The sequence below is a fragment of the Periplaneta americana genome, chromosome 6 (genome assembly GCF_040183065.1).
Source record: "Periplaneta americana isolate PAMFEO1 chromosome 6, P.americana_PAMFEO1_priV1, whole genome shotgun sequence".
Classification (NCBI taxonomy): Eukaryota; Metazoa; Arthropoda; class Insecta; order Blattodea; family Blattidae; genus Periplaneta; species Periplaneta americana.
The window spans coordinates 166,315,083-166,336,229 of NC_091122.1; the positions used below are offsets into that span (position 1 = coordinate 166,315,083).

General features: G+C 34.6%; 1 protein-coding gene across 5 annotated transcripts in view; it reads right to left on the minus strand.

The window, feature by feature from the left end:
• trh (PAS domain-containing protein trachealess) overlaps positions 1-21,147 on the minus strand; it is a 309,891-nt gene that overhangs the window by 50,896 nt on the left and 237,848 nt on the right. For all 5 annotated transcript variants that reach the window (XM_069829497.1, XM_069829502.1, XM_069829499.1 and 2 more), the window contains exon 6: positions 9,779-9,900. In XM_069829497.1, the coding sequence (XP_069685598.1) occupies positions 9,779-9,900 (122 nt within the window). The remainder of the gene's footprint in view (positions 1-9,778; positions 9,901-21,147) is intronic.

A 21,147-nucleotide genomic window follows, 5' to 3' on the forward strand; every position in this document is an offset into this window, starting at 1 on the left:
AGTATATGATTATGTCTCGTGATCAGAATATTGTACGAAATGGAAATATAAAAATTGGAAATTTATCCTTCGAAGAGGGGGGCAAATTCAAATATCTTGGAGCAACAGTAACAAATATAAATGACACTCGGGAAGAAAATAAACGCAGAATAAATATGGGAAAAGCGTGTTATTATTCGCTTGAGAAGCCTTTATCATCCAGTCTGCTGTCAAAAAATCTGAAAGTTAGAATTTATAAAACAGTTATATTACCGGTTGTTCTTTATGGTTGTGAAACTTGAACTCTCACTCTGAGAGAGGAACAGAGATTAAGGGTGTGTGAGAATAAGGTTCTTAGAAAAATATTTGGGGCTAAGAGGGATGGAGTTACAGGAGAATGGAGAAAATTACACAACACACAACTGCACGCATTGTATTCTTCACCTGACATAATTAGGAATATTAAATCAAGACGCTTGAGATGGGCAGGGCATGTAGCACGTATAGATCCATAAATGGGTTTATAGTGTTAGATCGGAAACCTGAGGGAAAAAGGTCTTTGGTGAGACCAAAGATAATATTAAAATGGATTTGAGGTAGGTGGGAATATGATGGTAGGGACTGGATTAATTTTGCTCAGGATAGAGACCGATGGCGGGCTTATGTGAGGGCGACAATGAACCACCGGGTTCTCTAAAGGCATTTGTAAGTAAAGGTAATGTATTTTAAAACTAAATTTTGTATTTATAAATTGTGTTGTATGACTTCGCAAATTGCTATTGTAACTTAAAAGCTTAACGAAATGAATATGAATATTTTTCGTAGGGCCAATTATGGCCTTCTAAATTTTTTACGTAGGAAAAACAATATCCAAGCAATATCGATAAAACACAATACTTACCTACTTACTTACAAATGGCTTTTAGAGAACCCGGAGGTTCATTGCCGCCCTCACATAAGACCGCCATCGGTCCCTATCCTGAGGAGCAAGATTAAACCAGTCCCTACCATCATACACCACCTCCCTCAAATCTATTTTAATATTATCCTCCCATCTACATCTCGGCCCTCCCAAAGGTCTTTTTCCCTCCGGCCTCCCAACTAACACTCTATATGCATTTCTGGATTCGCCCATACGTGCTACATGCCTTGCGAGTCGCTGCGGTCGTGCCAGAGAATCAGTCCCATTCCGAGGCTTATGTTGTGGTTTCGTAACAAGTTGTTTATTTTACGGTGATGGGTTGTTAGCCCTTCGCCCAACCCCAAAGCTGGAGGACCATTCCTCATCGGCTGTCCGCGACTGCTTATTCAATATATATGAACAACGAGCGAGAATGTAAGACTAACAGCGCCCACAAAGCCGAAAACCCGCACGAAAGCATTGCCTGTCATTGACTGCTTGTAATCAAACGCTAAAAACATCAGGACTTCGGGAGTGATGAACTCTCGAACTTCAAGCAGCCTTGAATCGGCACAGTTGTTTATACCAGAATGAACTTTTATCTATTTTGGCAACTGTTATATATGTATAAACAATCAAATAGCCTATTTGAAACATCATCTTTACCTTTCAGTGCAAAGGGGAAACTCGGCTAATTCAAAAGTACGGGTCATTCCGCAGTAGTGCATATATGCTTTACAATAGCGTGAACGTAAGTTTTGAAGGCTGTCAACAGGAGGCATGTCCTCTGCAGTGCTATAGAAAAAAAGCAAGGATATTGGTCGACACCTCTGTCGTCAATACAGTGAAACATCGAAAGTTGGCTGTTTTTCGTGTTTTTCTACACAGCTGTGAAGAAAGTGAGCATTGTTACATATAAATTGTTCCTTTTATGTTACTTTCATAATGTATTTCATAATTGTTTACGACTGCGGAATTAGCCAAGTCCTATTGTGGATTTATCCGCACTGTTGCGGAATTACCCGAGTTGTTCTTTTAAACTGTAATGTATGTACAAGTAAATGTATTTGAATTTCAATAGGTCTCTCTATCTCATTTGGTAACGAAAGATTTTGTCCATTCTACATACCTTGATAATATTTTTCAATAAACATTTTGATGAAAGTATGATAGATTTACTTCTTAATATTGCGGAATTAGCCGAGTCTCCCCTAATAATCCGTTCCCCAGTATTTATTTAATTACTAGGCTCTTATTAAAAGACTAGAACATATTTTTCGTATGTTTGAGATCAAGTAAAAAATCTCAAGTATGAAAACTCTTTATTTAACGTCATGTTTTATGTTTCTTAGAAATTCAAAATTTTTTGAGAATTTTGTTTTATTTATATAACCACAGGTAATATCTGATAGTAGAACCAGAACATTTTGATAACTGTGATACTGTTTTCTTTTGTCTTTTTGTATCAATTAAACATTTATAATGTTATTTATTTCAATTATATATGTTATTCAAAGTTACGAAATCTTTCCACGTCGACCAAATGCTATTTCGAGAATGATGAGTGAGAGTCGAAGCGCACGAGAGTTACGAGACGAGACTCGAAATACTAGTGCAACGAACACAACGAACGAGAGCGGCAGTTAGTTTTGTTCATCTCTAATTTGCAGCTACCCTCAATATCTGGAGGTCGTCTGTTCTATGATAAAATATAATTGATAATTTAGAACTATAATATTGCTGTGCTAGTTGGCTATCATTGGTTGAAATCCAACTGATTCTTGCACTTCTTTGATGAATCGATATATGGCTGAAATAGGCCACGTAATTCATGCTGAAACTCATCAGTCATACAAGGACACTTGGCATAATCAGTTTATCGATATAAAGCCACTGTAAATGCGAATGGATTTTCAATCTGGTTGAAACCTGAATTCCAAGGAAATAATTCAGAGTCGCATTGGATCGTGAGAAAACCCGCCATCAATTCATGGACAGAGCTCGCGGGTAATGGGCAATGCGAGCTCAAGGCACGTCTACGCAGTAAAACGTTAACTGAGGGAACAACAAACCTGTGTCCTTACAAAGAAGGACAGGGGATTACTCTTGATAGTCCGGCGTCCATTACAGGTAAGCGTCGCGGTGTAACGAAGATATCTTGCAGCAATTAAAGAAAGCGGACACAATCATCATATGACTCACGGAATAGGCTATGACTCTGCCTAAACCGAGACTGCACAATTTGTCTCAAATATCAACTCGATTTGTCTCAGATATCAGCTGAATGGTACATCGGTGCCACAAGTGAACACTTGTAAATACCTAGGTATATATTTAAGTTACAAACTGGGTTGGGAGGAACAAGTCACTAATACCACAAGGAAAGCCTGGAAAGCACTACATTTCTCTATGCGTATTCTGAAGAAATCTAAACGAAGGTCAAAAGAATTAGCGTACAAAACCCCTGTTCGCTCAATTATAGAATATGGAACAGTAGGTTGGGATCCGTACAGACAAAACCAAATCGATTCAATAGAAAAGGTCTAACGCAAGGCAGCAAAATATGTCAAAATGGGAAAGGGACACGGTGAGGAGATAGTAAAAGACTTAGGGTGGGAATCTCTCAAATCAAGGCGACGAAAAACCAGACTCACCGCATTGTTTAAGGCACAAATGGGACACAAAGCATGGACCGACATCAATGCTAGATTAGTAACACCATCATACTTAGACAGGGCAGATCATATTAGGAAGTTTAAATGTAGAAAACAAAGAACGGACGTGGCAAAATTTTCCTTTGTTAACCGCACAATAGTAGACTGGAACAGCGGCAAACTTTTAGGGTGGTCCTCTCAAAATCAATACATTTAAGGAAAGGTTGAGAAGATTGACTGAAAATGTAATTGTAGGTGCAGTGTAATTATCTAAGTTGTGTCGTGTAATTAATTAAGTTGATATGTAATTAATTAAGATGATATGTAATTTAGTTTATATGTAAATAAATTAAGGTGATATGTAATTAATTAAGATGATATGTAATTAATTAAGGTGATATGTAATTAATTAAATTGGTAATTTGGGTGAAATAGAAGTACTTATATTTAGGTTTACTTTCGCTTATTGTTAAGCGTTATTATAGAATAGTTTTTATTTATAGTCCTAGGTTTATTGCATCTATTTATTTATAGTTAGAAATAAATTTAGGTTTAGGTTTATTTTATTTATTTTATTTTTTTCTTTTATTGCTGTAATTAATGTATAATTGTAATGATATTATTGTATGTTATATATCACTGCCACCGAGTGTATACCCAATTGTAGTGTTAATAAATATATACATACATCCTACACAAGCTAGGATTCAACATTTTAATATGTGCACTCAACTTTTACACATAAATGGCATCTATTTAAATTTTGTCAGCGAAATTTTTTTCCGAACTTAAAGAAAAGGCAGCAACTGAGAGAAATCTTAAGGAAAATATCTTTTCCTTCATGGGTAAACGAGTCAGTTTTTATGCGAAATGTCCTAAGACAAAAGTTTTACTTGGAATATTCTCTCTGGTATTGGCGCGAAGGGCAGGCAGACAGGCAAGAGCTGACACTCGCACGATAGCAACAATGGACAGATGTTCTGTCACACAACGCCAAGCGAGCTCTGAGGCCACGTTCAGCTATCCGGTCGCTGAGAAGTATTACGAGGCCAGGGGATTTTGACAGTATCGATATAGCAAACCCGCGCACATCTGGCTTTGACACCACGCCAAGCAATTGTGTTTCGTGGCATGTTTAAACAACTTCTACGCTCTCTTAGAGTACAGAGGGAAAATACTCCCAGAAGCTTGTGTATAAAACAATGTTCTGAGTATATGAACACACAAATTTTGCGTTTGAACTTGAATTTTTCTTGGCCTAACTCCGTATCTAGTTTACTTATTCGACTGACACCTCAAATTTCGTTGGAGGAGACTTTTCCCAATACATTTTTTACACTAACAGATAGTAACTTATCAAACCCGGTAGTTCCAGTAAAACATAATTTTCCAAAGAAAATAGTAGTAGTAGTATTAGTAGTAGTATTTATTTATTTAACCTGGTAGAGATAAGGCCATGAGGCCTTCTCTGCCCCTCTACCAAGGGATTACAACTATAATATGAAGAATAAAATTACAATTAATATTACATTTACAATTACAATTACAATAAGAATTAAAATACGACAAGATTACCTGATTAATGAAAGCTAGACTACAACTATAATATGAAGAATAAAATTACAATTAATATTAAATTTACAATTACAATTACAATAAGAATTAAAGTACGACAAGATTGCCTGATTAATGAAAGCTAGACAATTTATCATAGAAGTTAAGAACAGAGAATATTTTTGTATTTACTGTATTACAGATTGAATCTGGAATAACAAAATTCTATAGTGATGAAATTACCATGTACTGAGATATTTTGTGACAGATTAAGGGAACTATTTACAAGAAACCATGTCTGAACGAGTCTCAATTACTGACCAAGTGCCTAGTAAGTTTGCGTTTGAATTGAATTTTATTTCGACAGTCCCTGATGCTAGCAGGTAACGAATTCCAGAGTCTTGGCAGGGCTATTGTGAAAGAGGATGAGTATGAGGAGGCGCGCTGGGATGGTATTGTTAGTATTGTTTCGTGGCGAGAGCGTGTGTTCAGATTGTGGTGGGAAGAAAGGTAAGTGAAGCGAGACGACAGGTACGAAGGAATAGAAGAGTTCAAGATTTCGAAGAGAAGGAGAAGTGAATGTAAATATCTTTTCTTATCTAGTTTAAGCCAAGCTATTGCTTCCAGGGATGGGGTGATATGATCATATTTACGAACATTGCTTACAAAACGTACACACAAATTATGAGCACGTTGAAGTTTCGTTTTGTTGTCGCTGGAAAGGTCAGTCAGTTAAAAATGTCAGCATAGTCAAAATAGGGAAATACAAGCGTCTGCACAAGGGACTTCTTTAAGCAAGAGGGGAGATGAACATTTATCCTTTTTAGCACATGGATAATAGAACATACTGTTCTGCAGGTTTCTGTATTAATAGTATTAAATTCTTCCTTTTTCGCAACTTTTTCATTTCCCAATCCATTTCTCGATCCCAGAAGCTTCCAAAATTTAACTTTTCCAATCTATTCACAATTTGTTTAAAGGTTTAAATTATTAATTTGTTAATGGTATTCTTACCTCTGACTGAGGTTCTGGCTGATATGTAGCCTATATCTACAATATTATCAGAAAGTACATCTCACTTGAAGATATAGGCTGTGTCAGAGGAAGAACAACTGTTTGTACGAGTACACATCTGAAGTCTGATTACTGTAATATATTACTAGCAAATACATTACTATAATAATACCGGACAGCTAGCAGTTCTGCGTTCGAACGACGCTGGTGCTGCTACCTAGGCGGCCGGTGTGGCGATACTCGCGAAAGAAGCTATAATCAACTGCAATGTATATTGTTGTTGGGCTAGTTAATAGTTTTATTAATTAGTGCCGTGTTAAAATGTGCTGTTTATAATTGCTACAAAATTACAGCAATATAAATTGCTCCAAATCGTACTTTCGATTTCCGAGGGATCGTAAAACGTGAGTCAACAACATTCTTTAGTAGGCCTAATTCCGTCGTCTTTGTGTTGGTAGAAAAACACAAATTAGCTGTTTCTATTTAGACCTAATAAATGAATATAAGTTAAAATGCATTGTAAACTGTAAGGTTTTATCAAATTAAGTTTTATTGCTGTCTACATGCCTTTACTAATTATTACAAGCATCATATTACTATCAATTTTATCTCTCCAGTTGTCAGCAAAGCGTATATAAAGCATTACTGTAAATTAATTCTTAATGTCAGAATTGATTTTGTCTCACTAAACCAAAGAAAAAATATGTAACAATTAATTACGGAAAGTAATATGAAGTATGCAATATTTCTCATAATATGGAGCTTTGATATAAGATAATAATTTTACATTAAATACTATTCAACATATCTTAAGTGCTTCATATATTATTCCACATTAGTAACTCACGTTTTAAACAATAGTCCGATTCCCACTATGTTAATATTTGTATTTGTGGGCGTAATTCCACGCCGCTCCGCTAGATGTCAGGTCCGCGATATTTCGCACTCACGTCAATTCTGCTATTATACAGCTGTCCGGTATTATTATAGTAAGGTATTTGTTACTAGTCAGCGATGTATGCAATGGCGGGAGAAAGGAAATTGTCACCCTATCCCATTATCTCCTGGCTCAGTTGCTTCATAAGTGATGACGTTTTGTTGTCACTTATGAGAACGTTTTCGGACAGTTGAGGTAGGCCTATACATCGACCCTTAGGATAAAAATCTACATTTTTCCTTAATGTCTTCCAAACTTTGGTGACATGATTCTTAGGAGTAAATAAGCATTTTATAGAATTCAAACTTAAGAATCGAATTTGGGGCCCAAAGAATTTTTTTTTATTTTTTATTTTTGGAAATACAGTTGCTAATAAAATTTTAAACTGACCTAACTTCAGTAGAAATTAACCTATGGTAAAACTTCTTTCGCCAAAATGATCCGTTATACTCTATGGAGAATGTTACATTCTAACATTATTATTTATCTTCAACCATTCAAAAGATATGCCACATTATGTAAGCACTTTAGAAAAAATATGTTTTTTATATTTTTGGGATAAAATAATTACAATGGATGGAAAATAATAATTCTAGTTTACAACATAGCCATATGTTTCAGCTTTAATTTTGTACCTCAATTAAATCTGGAAGTCTACTTTTTGTCCGTCGGAACGATAATAAATGTCAGAAAATGTGAAATAGGAGAAAGCAGACAATGAAGATAGCGTAAGGTATAGAAAGTATAGTGTGCTTATATTGTAAATGCCCAAATAATTAGGAACGTATTTAAATAATGAGTACAAGTTATATATTTTCGAAAACTAGAAGAAATGAGTTTCCAGATGAGATAAAAACATAATTTACCAAAATTTGGAAGAAATCTGATATTTCTAGAATCGATGTATAGCTTAAACAACAAAACAATGGTACTTTATACCAAAGGTTTATACATTTCATGCATTAAAAATGTAATTGTCCAATTTAAATTTTTTTTTGGCACTACATCCTAGGCCTATTTAAAACTCAAATGGTGTCCAATTTCTCATATTAATATTCTCTATACTCCTCATATTTCAGAACAATGTTGAAATACACCGTTCGATGATTTCTTGTCCTCGTTCCCGCTAGTTATGGGAGTCTCTCACAGGTTATTTTTCGGAATTATTATAATATAAATACCCATCAATATGTAAAAGTTTACCATTACCCACAGAATGTACGCACAATTTGGTAGTAAGTTTACACGACATTTATTATAATTCAATAAAACACCGTTCGTTATGGTGGCAGCGTATAGCAGAAGTCAAATAGGCTGTCTTAGTAATACTGTACTAGGAAAAGCGGTTTCGGAATGGTGAAAACAAACATTGGAAAAAATAGAGTGGGGAAAATAGTACTGGCAAAAATTTAGTGGGAAATGAAGATTGGGAAAGTGAGCACTGAAACTCAGACTATGTTGGGAAATTAAAACGTTGGAAAAAAAGAAACTGAAAAAAAAAAAAAAAAGATTGAGAAAACTGACCTGAAATGTAATTAAAATTCGCTACAAAATTATGAAAGACTATAACAATTAATTTTACTCTGGTTAAAATGATTTCCTATTTTGTTTTTTGTTTTTTTGTTTGTTTGTTTGTTTGTTTTTTTTTCACACGTCAACCCCTGTTTGCATGCATCTTAACCCCTTCAGACCTGAATTTATATTAAAAAAAATGAAAAAAAAAAACTGGTCACATAATCATCCTGGGGATCCAAAATTCCCAAATCAAGTCTTCACAGAAAGTCAAAATTTGGGGACAATTTTGACCCCCGGGTTCCCAAAATTTTAAATTTTATTTTTAATTCAGGCATGTAAATGTTTCAAAAATAATATTTTCCATTTCTATCACATTTAATTTTTCAAAATATTTAAAAGAATCGAAGACATTCCAAAAAAGAAAAAAAGAAACAATGCTCACTATAATGTACAACAGGCCTGAAGGAGTTAAACTATTTTATACTGGGTGTTCAGTTCAAAGTGTGTCATGGCTCGCTGTATGTCGTCATGTGGCTAGTCGATGAGACTAGAGAATTCAATCTTGCTACATTTCCGCAGAGGTGCATTACCTATGTGCCAGAGAAGTTGCCTAGAAAGTACGGCGTTCATTCTGAAGAGTACTTACCGATACGTACGGTAACGCCGTTAGTGGCAGGAATGTCAACTGTTTCGGAACATGTACTGAGGTGAGTTTTTTTCTTACTGTCGAGATATGGGGAGAGGGTTAAGACGATTACTTACGTATTTATTGACATTAATTTCGACGGTCAACATAGACACGGAGCATTTGATTTGTGTTGTGGAATGTTGTACGCAACCGATGATAACAAATACCCTGCGTACGACTTGGCCGCGCAAAACACAGTTCGAAAGAGGTTATGGTAGCACACAGACCGTACAGAATGCCATCTGTTGCTACGATGTTCAAGTTATTCCATACACGTTCTCAAGTTCAGATTGATTAATAGGCAACTTCTCTGACATAAAAGCTGAAACTTGTTTCAAATCGCTGACTCATCAACAGTGACGTCATGACACACTTTGAAATGAACACCCAGTATATGCAGCTCACGAAAATACATAATAAACAGTAATATCATTATCAGCTCTATAAGGGAACTCTGTGGTTGTGGAACATGTAAGAAAGTATAGGATTATGTCACCTCTGTGGCACTAATTTTTCTTATCTTGATTATAACTCACCCGGTAACCTGAAGACTTGAAATGGCAGCCTCTCTTCGTAAGCGTAGACTTCATGCGGACGCAGAAGGCTCTGTCCAGTCCTTTGTACGGGGAACTGCTGGTCAGCGACATCAACGTCGCCACTGCACAAACAAAGAAAATGTCCAAGTTTATTTCACAAAGATTACAATTATGAATTTGTAAGCTGTAACTAGGGAATGAATTTCTAGTTCCGTACCTATTTTGTTTACTACGTCCTAGACAAAGTATATGATTATGTCTCGTGACCAGAATATTGTACGAAATGGAAATATAAAAATTGGAAATTTATCCTCCGAAGAGGTGGAAAAATTCAAATATCTTGGAGCAACAGAAACAAATATAAATGACACTCAGGAGGAAATTAAACGCAGAATAAATATGGGAAATGCGTGTTATTATTGAGTTGAGAAGTTCTTATCATCCAGTCTGCTGTCCAAAAATATGAAAGTTAGAATTTATAAAACAGTTATATTACCGGTTGTTCTGTATGGTTGTGAAACTTGGACTCTCACTCTGAGAGAGGAACATAGGTTAAGGGTGTTTGAGAATAAGGTGCTTAGGAAAATATTTGGGGCTGAGCGGGATGAAGTTACAGGAGAATGGAGAAAGTTACACAACACAAAACTGCACGCATTGTATTCTTCACCTGACATAATTAGGAACATTAAATCCAGACGTTTGAGATGGGCAGGGCATGTAGCACGTATGGGCGAATCCAGAAATGCATATAGAGTGTTAGTTGGGAGACCGGAGGGAAAAAGACCTTTAGGGAGGCCGAGACGTAGATGGGAGGATAATATTAAAATGGATTTGAGGGAGGTGGGGTATGATGATAGAGACTGGATTAATCTTGCACAGGATAGGGACCGCTGGCGGGCTTATGTGAGGGCGGCAATGAACCTTCGGGTTCCTTAAAAGCCATTTGTAAGTAAGTAAGTAAGTAAGATGTACGTTTCATATACACAGGATCTCCCTTGTTAAAATTCTACAGGACTTAAAATGCCTAAATTTTCCATAATATTTAAAAGGGATGTTCGTGCCTGAATAGCGCCTTTTTAGTATTTTTGAGTATATTTAAAATAGAAAAAAATTACCAAAAAACTAAAAAATGCCCAAAAAACTAAAAATGCCCTAAAACTAAAAGATGCCCAAAAACTAAAATGCTCAAAACTGAAAAATGCCCCAAAACTAAAAAAATGGCATTTATAATGTTAAAAAAATATCTTACAAACACCGGTCTGACAACTTCGTTCATTATTGGTCTTAGAAGGGGAGGGAAGAAGATTTTTCGTAATTTCCCAGAACTGAAGTGTATTTGAAAAATTCATCTTACAAGCAAACGTTCTGATAGGGGCAGATAAAAAATTTAAATTTTTTTCTTCCAACATGTTAATAATGTCAAAAGAAGTGCTTATACAAATTTTTGCCACTCGATCGCAATCACGAGGCCGTCCAGAAAGTGATTTTCCCTGGGGCCGTTTACAGAAAAAAAGCACAATTGCATGTAAAGATTTATTGAAACAGATACAGCAATTGTTGCGCTATTTGTCAAAATATTCTCCACTGGAATTGATAGATCTGTCATATCATGGGATCAATTTTTGTGTCGTAGAAGTCAGCCGCCTCAGATCGGAACCAGCGTTTAACTCCGTCTGCACCTCTCTCTGTCGATCCCATGATATGAGAAATGTCTCAATTCCGATGGAAAATATGTTGAAAAATAGCTCAACAATTGCTGTGTCTGTTTCAATAAATTTCTCCAATGAAATTGTGTTTTTTTCTGTTAACGGCCCTTGGCGAACTTATTTTTACGGCCCTCGTAATTGCGGTCGAGTGGCCAAAATTTGTATAAGCACTTCTTTTGACATTATTAACATGGTGGAAGAAAAAATTAACTTTTTTTATCTGCCCCCATAAGAACGTTTGCTTGTTAGCAAAAAAGGGGTGGTAGATTCTTCAGGTTAGGCGAGAGATTACAAATTAGTTTTCGCGTCAATGAACCATCCTTATTGGAAACGAAACTGACCAATTAGTAATCAGTCTATTTCTCTGATAGCATTTGAGTCTTCAGTAGCACTCATTGTCAGCACCAGTTTTTTTGCATATAAATCCAGTTAAAATGAAATATTTACTAAAATTATTAATTGCTAATTTTATATAAACAACTAAAAGTCCTAAATTGGATTTTATAAAGATATATACCTTTCTTCGTTAGCACCTAGAAATCTGTCCCCTAGTTATGATATTCAGGGAAAAGAACTAAGGAAGAGACTAGTGAAGTGCTTTGTGTGAAGTGTGGCATTGTATGGGAGAAGAAACCTGGACATTACGACGAAGTGAAGAGGAACGACTAGAAGCATTTGAAATGTGGAATTGAAGAAGGATGGAGCGTTTGAAATGGACAGACAGAATAAGAAATGAAGCTGTGTTGAAGAGAGTGGGTGAAGAAAGAATGATGCTGAAACTGATCAGGAAGAGAAAAAGGAATTGGGTGGGTCACTGGCTGAGAAGAAACTATCTACTGAAGGATACACTGGAAGGAATGGTGAATGGGAGAAGAGTTCGGGACAGAAGAAGATATCAGATTACAGACGACATTAAGATACATGGATCATATGCGGAGACAAAGAGGAAGGCAGAAAATAGGAAATATTTGAGAAAGCTGGATTTGCAGTGAAAGACCTACCCTTAGGCAGAACGTTATGAATGAATGAATGAAGTTTATAAAACTAATTGCAAAAGTGAGGGATTTATGCAAGTGTGGGTCAAATTAAAACACGATAGTAGGGAATCTTCTAAGACCCAGGAGAGCAATGAAGCTGTTTTTGCATTAGTTGTGTGCTGTATTTTGTGTATGTATTGCGTATTCTGCTATAAATTATCAGAAAATAAATCTGTAACAAAATAAACAGATTTTTATAAGCCAGCATGCCACACGTAGCGTTTCATAGTTACGACATTAAAACAACGTAAAGTCAACAGCTTTGTTCTTGTCGCCATTTTTTGTATTAGAGACCCATGTTTTATTTCCTACATTAGTGGACATCTAAGCCATATTGTGAGTACCATTTGTAGCTTTTATGCAGACAAAAGAAATGCTTAATTTACTCAAAGTGTGCCGAATCATGCATGCCACTTGGGATGGTTGCTATAGCGTCGGTGATTCTCTTTTTTGTAGTGATGTAGATTTAAAATTTCCTCAGAATAAGCAATGTTTTTTGCTTACCCCACATGAAACAATCCAAGGGCAAAAGTAGTTACCACCATCACATATGATCATGCATTAACCCGCACCATACAGTCGGCTTCAAAGTAATATGACCGTATCATGAATCTCGTTTGCTTGCTCTGAACTTCACTTTCAGCAATTGCACCGATTAACTCAGCCGTTGATGTGGAACGTCGCCTCATCCGTGAAAATTAAATGTTTTAAAATAGTCTTGGTCGTAGTCAATCTAATTGAGCACGTGATTCGCGAATTGAACACGTCTTGGACGATCTTCAACTCCTATCTTATGCCTCAATTAAATCTTATACGGCCACAATTTATCCCTCTTGTCTTGTAAACAAGTAGCCCTCATCTCAACAGAATGGACTTTTTAAAATAGGAAAAGCTCATTTTCAAAACGTCTCTTGTTCACCTGATAACGAAAATGAGTTTCCTGTGTCTCTGCATTCTTAAAATACAACTCTAAATACAACTGTCATGATTTGCTTCAGGACGCCTTCTAAAAACCACTAAAATCTTGCGTTAAAAGTGACTACTGGAATCAAACTCACTCTTGTCCACAGCAAAATTGCGACAAATATTAGTTCCAGCTTTGGAATAAAAGAGTCTCATGCTCCAATTTGATTATAAATGCGTTAAACCTCTTTGGTTTTATAGTGTCTCTTGCCTTGCTGGTAAGAAATTTTAGATCTAAAACGTTTTCTGAGATTTCCAACAAAGTTATAGGAATGGATAAGGCTTATTTTGAAAATAAGCTCCTTAAATATGTGATAGAGATTTGAGAAACTCCCTATGATTCCAAGTAACATCTATACAGGGATTAGGGTAATGCAATTGGGATAAACAAAAACATTTACCTTAAACTTAAGTACCTTCAACCATTTACTTACTATACCATAATAATAATAATAATAATAATAATAATAATAATAATAATAATAACCGAGCGTGTTGGTTCAGAGGGTAACGTTTGAGACTCGCAATTGGGAGGTCTCGTGTTCAAATCCCATGCACGGCCAATCTGACTGGGGGTTTTCATGGTTTCCATCGGTCGTGAAAGCCAATGCTGGATTAGAAATTTACATACCATGATTAATCACCGTCTCAATCACCACTATCATAAAAATTAATAAAAAATCTAAAATCAGTTACGTGAACATACGCCATCTATAACACACGACAATAGAAACAGGAATTGAACCATGATTATGAACAATTATTATTATTATTAATCATTTTGCTCTATTATGAGTTTGTACATATTTTGAACGAATAATTATTAATTATTTTGCTCTATTATGGTTTTTATACATGTTTAAAACAATTATGAATCATTTTGCTCTATTCTGGATTTCAACACATTTTGAAAGAACAATTATTTTGCTCTATTATGAGTTTCTATGCATTTTGAAAGAACAGTTATTAATCATTTTGCTCTATTATGAGTTTCTATACATTTTGAAAGAACAATTATTAATTATTTTGTTTATGAATAATTTTACTCTATTATGAGTTTCGACACATTTTGAAAACAGAATTATTAATTATTTTGCTCTATTACGGGTTTTTATATAGTTTTAAAGAACAATTATGAATCATTTTGCTCCATTCTGGGTTTCTACACATTTTGAAAGAACAATTATTTTGCTCTATTATGAGTTTCTATGGATTTTGAAAGAACAGTTATTAATCATTTCGTTCCATTATGAAATTCTACACATTTTGAAAGAACAATTATTATTTTATTTATGAATCATTTTGTTCTATTATGAGCTTCTACACATTTTGAAAGAACAATTATTAATTATTATGGGTTTTTATATATTTTTAAAGAACAATTATGAATAATTTTCCTCTATTCTGGGTTTCTACACATTTTGAAAGAACAATTATTTTGGTCTATTATGAGTTTCTATGTATTTTGAAAGAACAGTTATTAATCATTTTGCTCTATTATGAGTTTCTATATATTTTGAAAGAACAGTTATAAATCATTTTGCTCTATTATGAGTTTCTATGTATTTTGAAAGAAGAGTTATAAATCATTTTGCTCTATTATGTGTTTCTATATATTTTGAAAGAACAGTTATAAATCATTTTGCTCTATTATGAGTTTCTATATATTTTGAAAGAACAGTTATAAATCATTTTGCTCTATTATGAGTTTCTATATATTTTGAAAGAACAGTTATAAATCATTTTGCTCTATTATGTGTTTCTATATATTTTGAAAGAACAGTTATAAATCATTTTGCTCTATTATGTGTTTCTATATATTTTGAAAGAACAGTTATAAATCATTTTGCTCTATTATGAGTTTCTATATATTTTGAAAGAACAGTTATAAATCATTTTGCTCTATTATGAGTTTCTATATATTTTGAAAGAACAGTTATAAATCATTTTGCTCTATTATGAGTTTCTATATATTTTGAAAGAACAGTTATAAATCATTTTGCTCTGTTATGAGTTTCTATATATTTTGAAAGAACAGTTATAAATCATTTTGCTCTATTATGAGTTTCTATATATTTTGAAAGAACAGTTATAAATCATTTTGCTCTATTATGAGTTTCTATATATTTTGAAAGAACAGTTATAAATCATTTTGCTCTATTATGAGTTTCTATATATTTTGAAAGAACAGTTATAAATCATTTTGCTCTATTATGAGTTTCTGCACATTTTGAGAGACATTATTTTGCTCCATTATATTTCTAATTATTAGAGTGTGAATACAGAGACATTTTATGCTATAACTTTGTATAATGGTAATCGAATTTTAGGTCTTGCTCGTGAGAAACCATTGTCTAAGGCAATACGTTGCCGTTGCATGGTTCAGTAGCTTGTATTTCTGACATAACTAGATAGTTATTGTAGTGATCGGTCAACATCTTTCCTTGGGATTCCGAAGAAGGGACGCTTTCGTTCTGTGTGTGAACTTCACTTATCAGTGTGTACTGGGACGGAGGAAACACGCTCGAGCGGAGCCAGGCTGGCAGTCAGGTGTGACGCACATTTATAGGATTCTTCACACAATGTAATGGATCACATAGTTGTCACCTCTCATGTACAAATCATAGTCTACTTGTTGTGGGGCAAGAAATGTTTACCAGCCCATAGTTATTGTTAAATTTAACGTCTCTTTTCAACTTAAAATATTATTTAGAGATGATAAATAATTAAATATGAAATAGAAATTACAGAGGAACCGAAGTTGTTGGAAAAAAGTGACAAAGGACTCACAGCAGCCCTGTAATTGCATGGAACATTTTTATACTCTCGGTTGGATTCATTCGCTTATTCATAGTTTTCTGCCCAATGGTAGATCTTCCACTGCAAACTAAGAATTCTTCAATCTTTCATATTCTCTGCCTTTCAGTCTCCGCATACGATCCATACATCTTAATAATAATAATGATAATGATAATGATAATAAAATATAATAATAATAATAATAATAATAATAATAATAATAATAATAATAATAATAATAATAATAATAATAATAATAATAATAATAATAATGTAGTCTTTGATAATAGCAGTAAAATATGAGCCGTTCAGAGCAGAAATTGTGTAAGTCAAAATTTGGTAATGAGGTTTAAAATAAAAATTCTGTAAAATACAGCGCAAAGTAGCAATTAATATGTCCTTCGTGCTATCCACTGACTACTAATAGTTTAAATAAATTCAATATTAATTGCTACTTTGCGCTGTATTTTACAGAATGTTTACTTTAACCCTCATTACCCATTTTTGACTTACACCACTTCTGCTCTGAACGGCTCATATTTACTATAGGCTATGCAAGCAGTCCAGGAAACTTTAATGCGTCTAAAAATTTAACCATTTATTATTATTATTATTATTATTATTATTATTATTATTATTATTTAAATTCATTATTTTCTATAGACTAACAAGAACTTAAACTCTGAAATCACCGGCTCATCAAGGAAACAGTACATTATATTGCAAAACCACAATTTCGTGTTGAACGTATCCTTGAGAGAGATACAAATGTGTTATGTTTCGCTACGTTGGCAGATGAAGACACAGAAACTCACATTTGTTTCGCAACACTTCGTATATCTGGAACTTCTATCAAATCTCCATTCGTAAATGCCAACTGCTAGTGAGTTTCAATAAACTCAAGTCCTTCAAAAGCGAAAGAGACTTGCTGTCTTGGTCCTCAGCTTGTAAGAACCCTCTTAAGCTAAAGGACAAAGACAATAACACGTGGCGCGGTATGCCAATGACCTATACTGAGGAATGTGCAACGTGTCCGAAGATTCACGGACAGCTGATTGATACGTTGATGACTCGGAGAACTCACTTCATATGCCCTGCGCATTGCTTCGCCACCCAAGGAGCCCATCCCTTCCTCTAGTGCTTCACCACGCCATTCAATTGTTTGTTAGCTGGGTGTAATTCATACTCATATAGACGAATTCTGCTTGGTTCTCTGGACACTTAAATATTCCATACGAATGCTACAGTGTTCTTCCTTTCTAGATAAATATTCTTAAGTCAAAAGGGTCCTGTCAGACTGCAGACAGTTGACAACTTCTCACCGAAACGGTTTGGGTTCCGGCAGATCTTTGTATATTGTAGTAGTAGAAGCATATTTAAAAGAATAAGATTTGTTTACAATTTTTTACTTGGTTATTTAACGACGCCGTATCAACTAGTAGATTATTTTACAACACTACTACAGTATTTAATCATAGTAGTAATTTAGACCCAAGAATATACAGGGTGATTCAAAAGTCGCGCGACATAGGACATCTCCGTTATTAGTGTAAGTACAAAAAATAGTTTCAAATAAATGTTTTAGATATTGATACGTGTAGTTCATGTACAAAATTTAAAGAAAATCGTAAGAGCCATATTTGAGAAAATTGCAACAAACATGTTCGCGTTTCAAGTAAAGTACCAGTTTGGTTAGGAAAAACGCATCCAAAACTGAGATGTCACATCTCTGGAACATACGAAACTTAAATTAGAAATGTGGTTTGGGTTGCACGCCGTAATTAATAAATTGTGTTTTTTGTGTAGACAGGTGAGTAAGTGCTCGTTTCACCAGTGAACCGGGTAGCAACAGACAATGTACACAATTCCTGAGAGGGTGAAAATGGTTCTCATCCATGCGGGAGGCCTGAGTCTACGGGAAGCAGCAGAAGAATATCACAGACGGCATCCAGATCAACCTACCCCACATCACGGAAGCATCGGTTGTTTAATGGAACGGTTCAAGACAGCAGGCAGTATCCACGACAAAATACGTTCAGAGCGGCCTCGTACAGCAACAAGGGATGCAAACGCAGCTAGTGTACTAGCTAAGCTGATAGTCAGTCCATCACGATCAACCAAGTAATTGGCGCAAGAATGTGGCACCAGTCAAGCGTCCGTGTCCAGGATACTATCCGCCAATCATTTCCATCCCTATCGTATGCACTTTGTGCAGGAACTGCATGGGGATGACACAGATATGCGGGTGCAGTTCTGTGAGTGGTTTCTTGAACGACGAACGCACCAGCCAAACCTTGAAGCTGATATTTGTTGGAGCGATGAGGCCTGTTTCCATTTGAACGGAACAGTGAATCGACATAACGCTGTGTACTGGACAACCGAGAACCCCCACATAGCTGTAGAGGCTCATAATAAGTTTGACCCAAGATTAAATGTGTGGTGTGGCATACACGGGGATGTTGTCACCGGCCCTGTATTTCTGAACAACAAGCTCACTGCTCCTTTATACAGATAGCATCTCGAGGCTGCACTGCTGCTCTATTTGGGTGATCTACCCCTAGAAAGAAGACGTAGGTTTTTCTTTCAGCAGCATGGAACACCACCGCATTTCAAATTGACAGTCCGCGAATTGCTGAATGAAATTATCCCTGGGCGTTGGATCAGTCGCAGGGATCCAATGGAATGGCCGCCTAAGTCGCCAGATTTAACACCACTTGACTTTTTTCTCTGGGGACATCTCAAGTCTGTAGTTTACAGCAACAAGCCCCGAAAACTGGATGAACTGCAGGAAAATATCAGGAGAGAATGTACACAAATAACACCTGCAGTGTTACGTAATGTGCGGAGCAGTTACCTCAACCGTGTATGGATGTGCCGTCAACAAAATGGCCACCAATTTGAAAAATTACTCCATTAGTGTGCATGTGGAACAATTACACAGGTCCTGGAAGTTCAAGTGCTAAAATGTTTTGGTTTGCCATTGTGAGTCTCAACTTACTCACCTGTCAACACAAAAAACACAATTTATTAATTACAGAGCGCGATCCAAACCACATTTCTAATTTAAGTTTCGTACGCTCCAGAGATGTGGCACTTAAGTTTTGGATGCGTTTTCCCTAACCAAACTGGTACTTTACTCGAAACGCGAACATGTTTGTTGCAATTTTCTCAAAAATGGGTCTTACGATTTTCTTCAAATTTTGCACGTGAACTACACGTACCAATATCTAAAACATTTATTTGAAACTATTTTTTGTACTTACACTAATAACGGAGATGTCCTATGTCGCGCGAATTTTGAATCACCCTGTATAATACATTTATATTTAAATATCCTAATCTTGTCAATTCTAATAGTTCTAGTATTAAATTTAAGAAGTTATGTAATGGATTTTATAAATAATGAAAAATTGTAAATTTAAATTTATATATTCTTATTGTGTAGTAGACATAAGACAAATTGTATTATAGGGGAGAGTCGGGTAGTATAGGACATCGGGTAGTATCGGACAGTGCGTTTCTTTCATCTACCACCATATGGTAGTACCTGAATGACATGGTTACGTTTCTGTGATGTCGCATAGAGAAACGTAACCATGTCAATCAGGTACTATCATCGTGTGGTAGATGAAATAAACTCACTGTCCGATACTACCCGACTCTCCCCTATACTTCTTAATTTAAATTCAGGAATCCGCCCCTGAGCACGAGTTCTACTCTTTCAGGGGTGAGCTAAAGTTTTATCTGTTTATATTAAATTTTATGTTACAATTATTAGCAAATAAATAAATAAATAAATAAATAAATAAATAAATAAATAAATAAATAAATAAATAAATAAATAAATAAATAAATAAATAAATAAATAAATAAATAAATAAATAAATAAATAAATAAATAAATAAATAAGTAAGTAAGTAAATAAATAAATAGATAAACAGATAGATAAACAAATAAATACTGTAAGTAAATAAATAAATACATTCATAATTGAGACCTTGTCTGTGTCATAGAACCATTCAGTCGCCCTATTATGCTGACGTAGAATCGAGATTTTCATATGGCATTTGTTTCTGGGGGTCAAGTTCGAAGATGAGTGATTTTTTATTGCTCAGAAGCATGTTGTGAGATGCATGGCAGGTGTTGATAATCGTACATCATGTAGGGAATATTTTAAGAGTTTTAATATTTTAACAGTTTACGCTTTACATATTTTTAAGCTTATTGAATTAATACATGCTAATAAGAACCATTTTTATCGAAATATTGAATTTAATTATTGCAACACTCGTTTTAAGGATAATTGTAAGATTCCAGCACAACGATTGACAAGTTTCAACAAAACGTATATGGTCTATGACTTAAAATATATAATGATTTGGCTCATGAAATTAAAAATGCGAATGATTTAAGGCGTTTTAAAAGATACATCAAAAGAATTTTAACAAACATCTGTGCCTACAATTTAGATTAAATACTTGTGGGTCTACATTGGTCCTAATTTATTGTATTTTATCTATTTTAATAATTATTGTTTTCTGTTTTTATTATTGTTTTTCTTTTTTTTTCTGTGACAAGTCCTATGGTTTTAATTCTTTTATGGACAAACAAGGAAATAAATAAAAAAATAAATAATAAAACATATAAGTAAATAAATAAATAAATAAATAAATAAATAAATAAATAAATAAATAAATAAATAAATAAATAAATAAATAAATAAATAAATAAATAAATAAGAATTATTACATTAGGCCTAATCGATATCGAACAAATTGATTCTTAGATACTGAAAATCCATACAGTGTTTTAAGAACAGACAAACAGACAAACAGAAAGAAAAAATGAAAGAAAGAAAAAATGA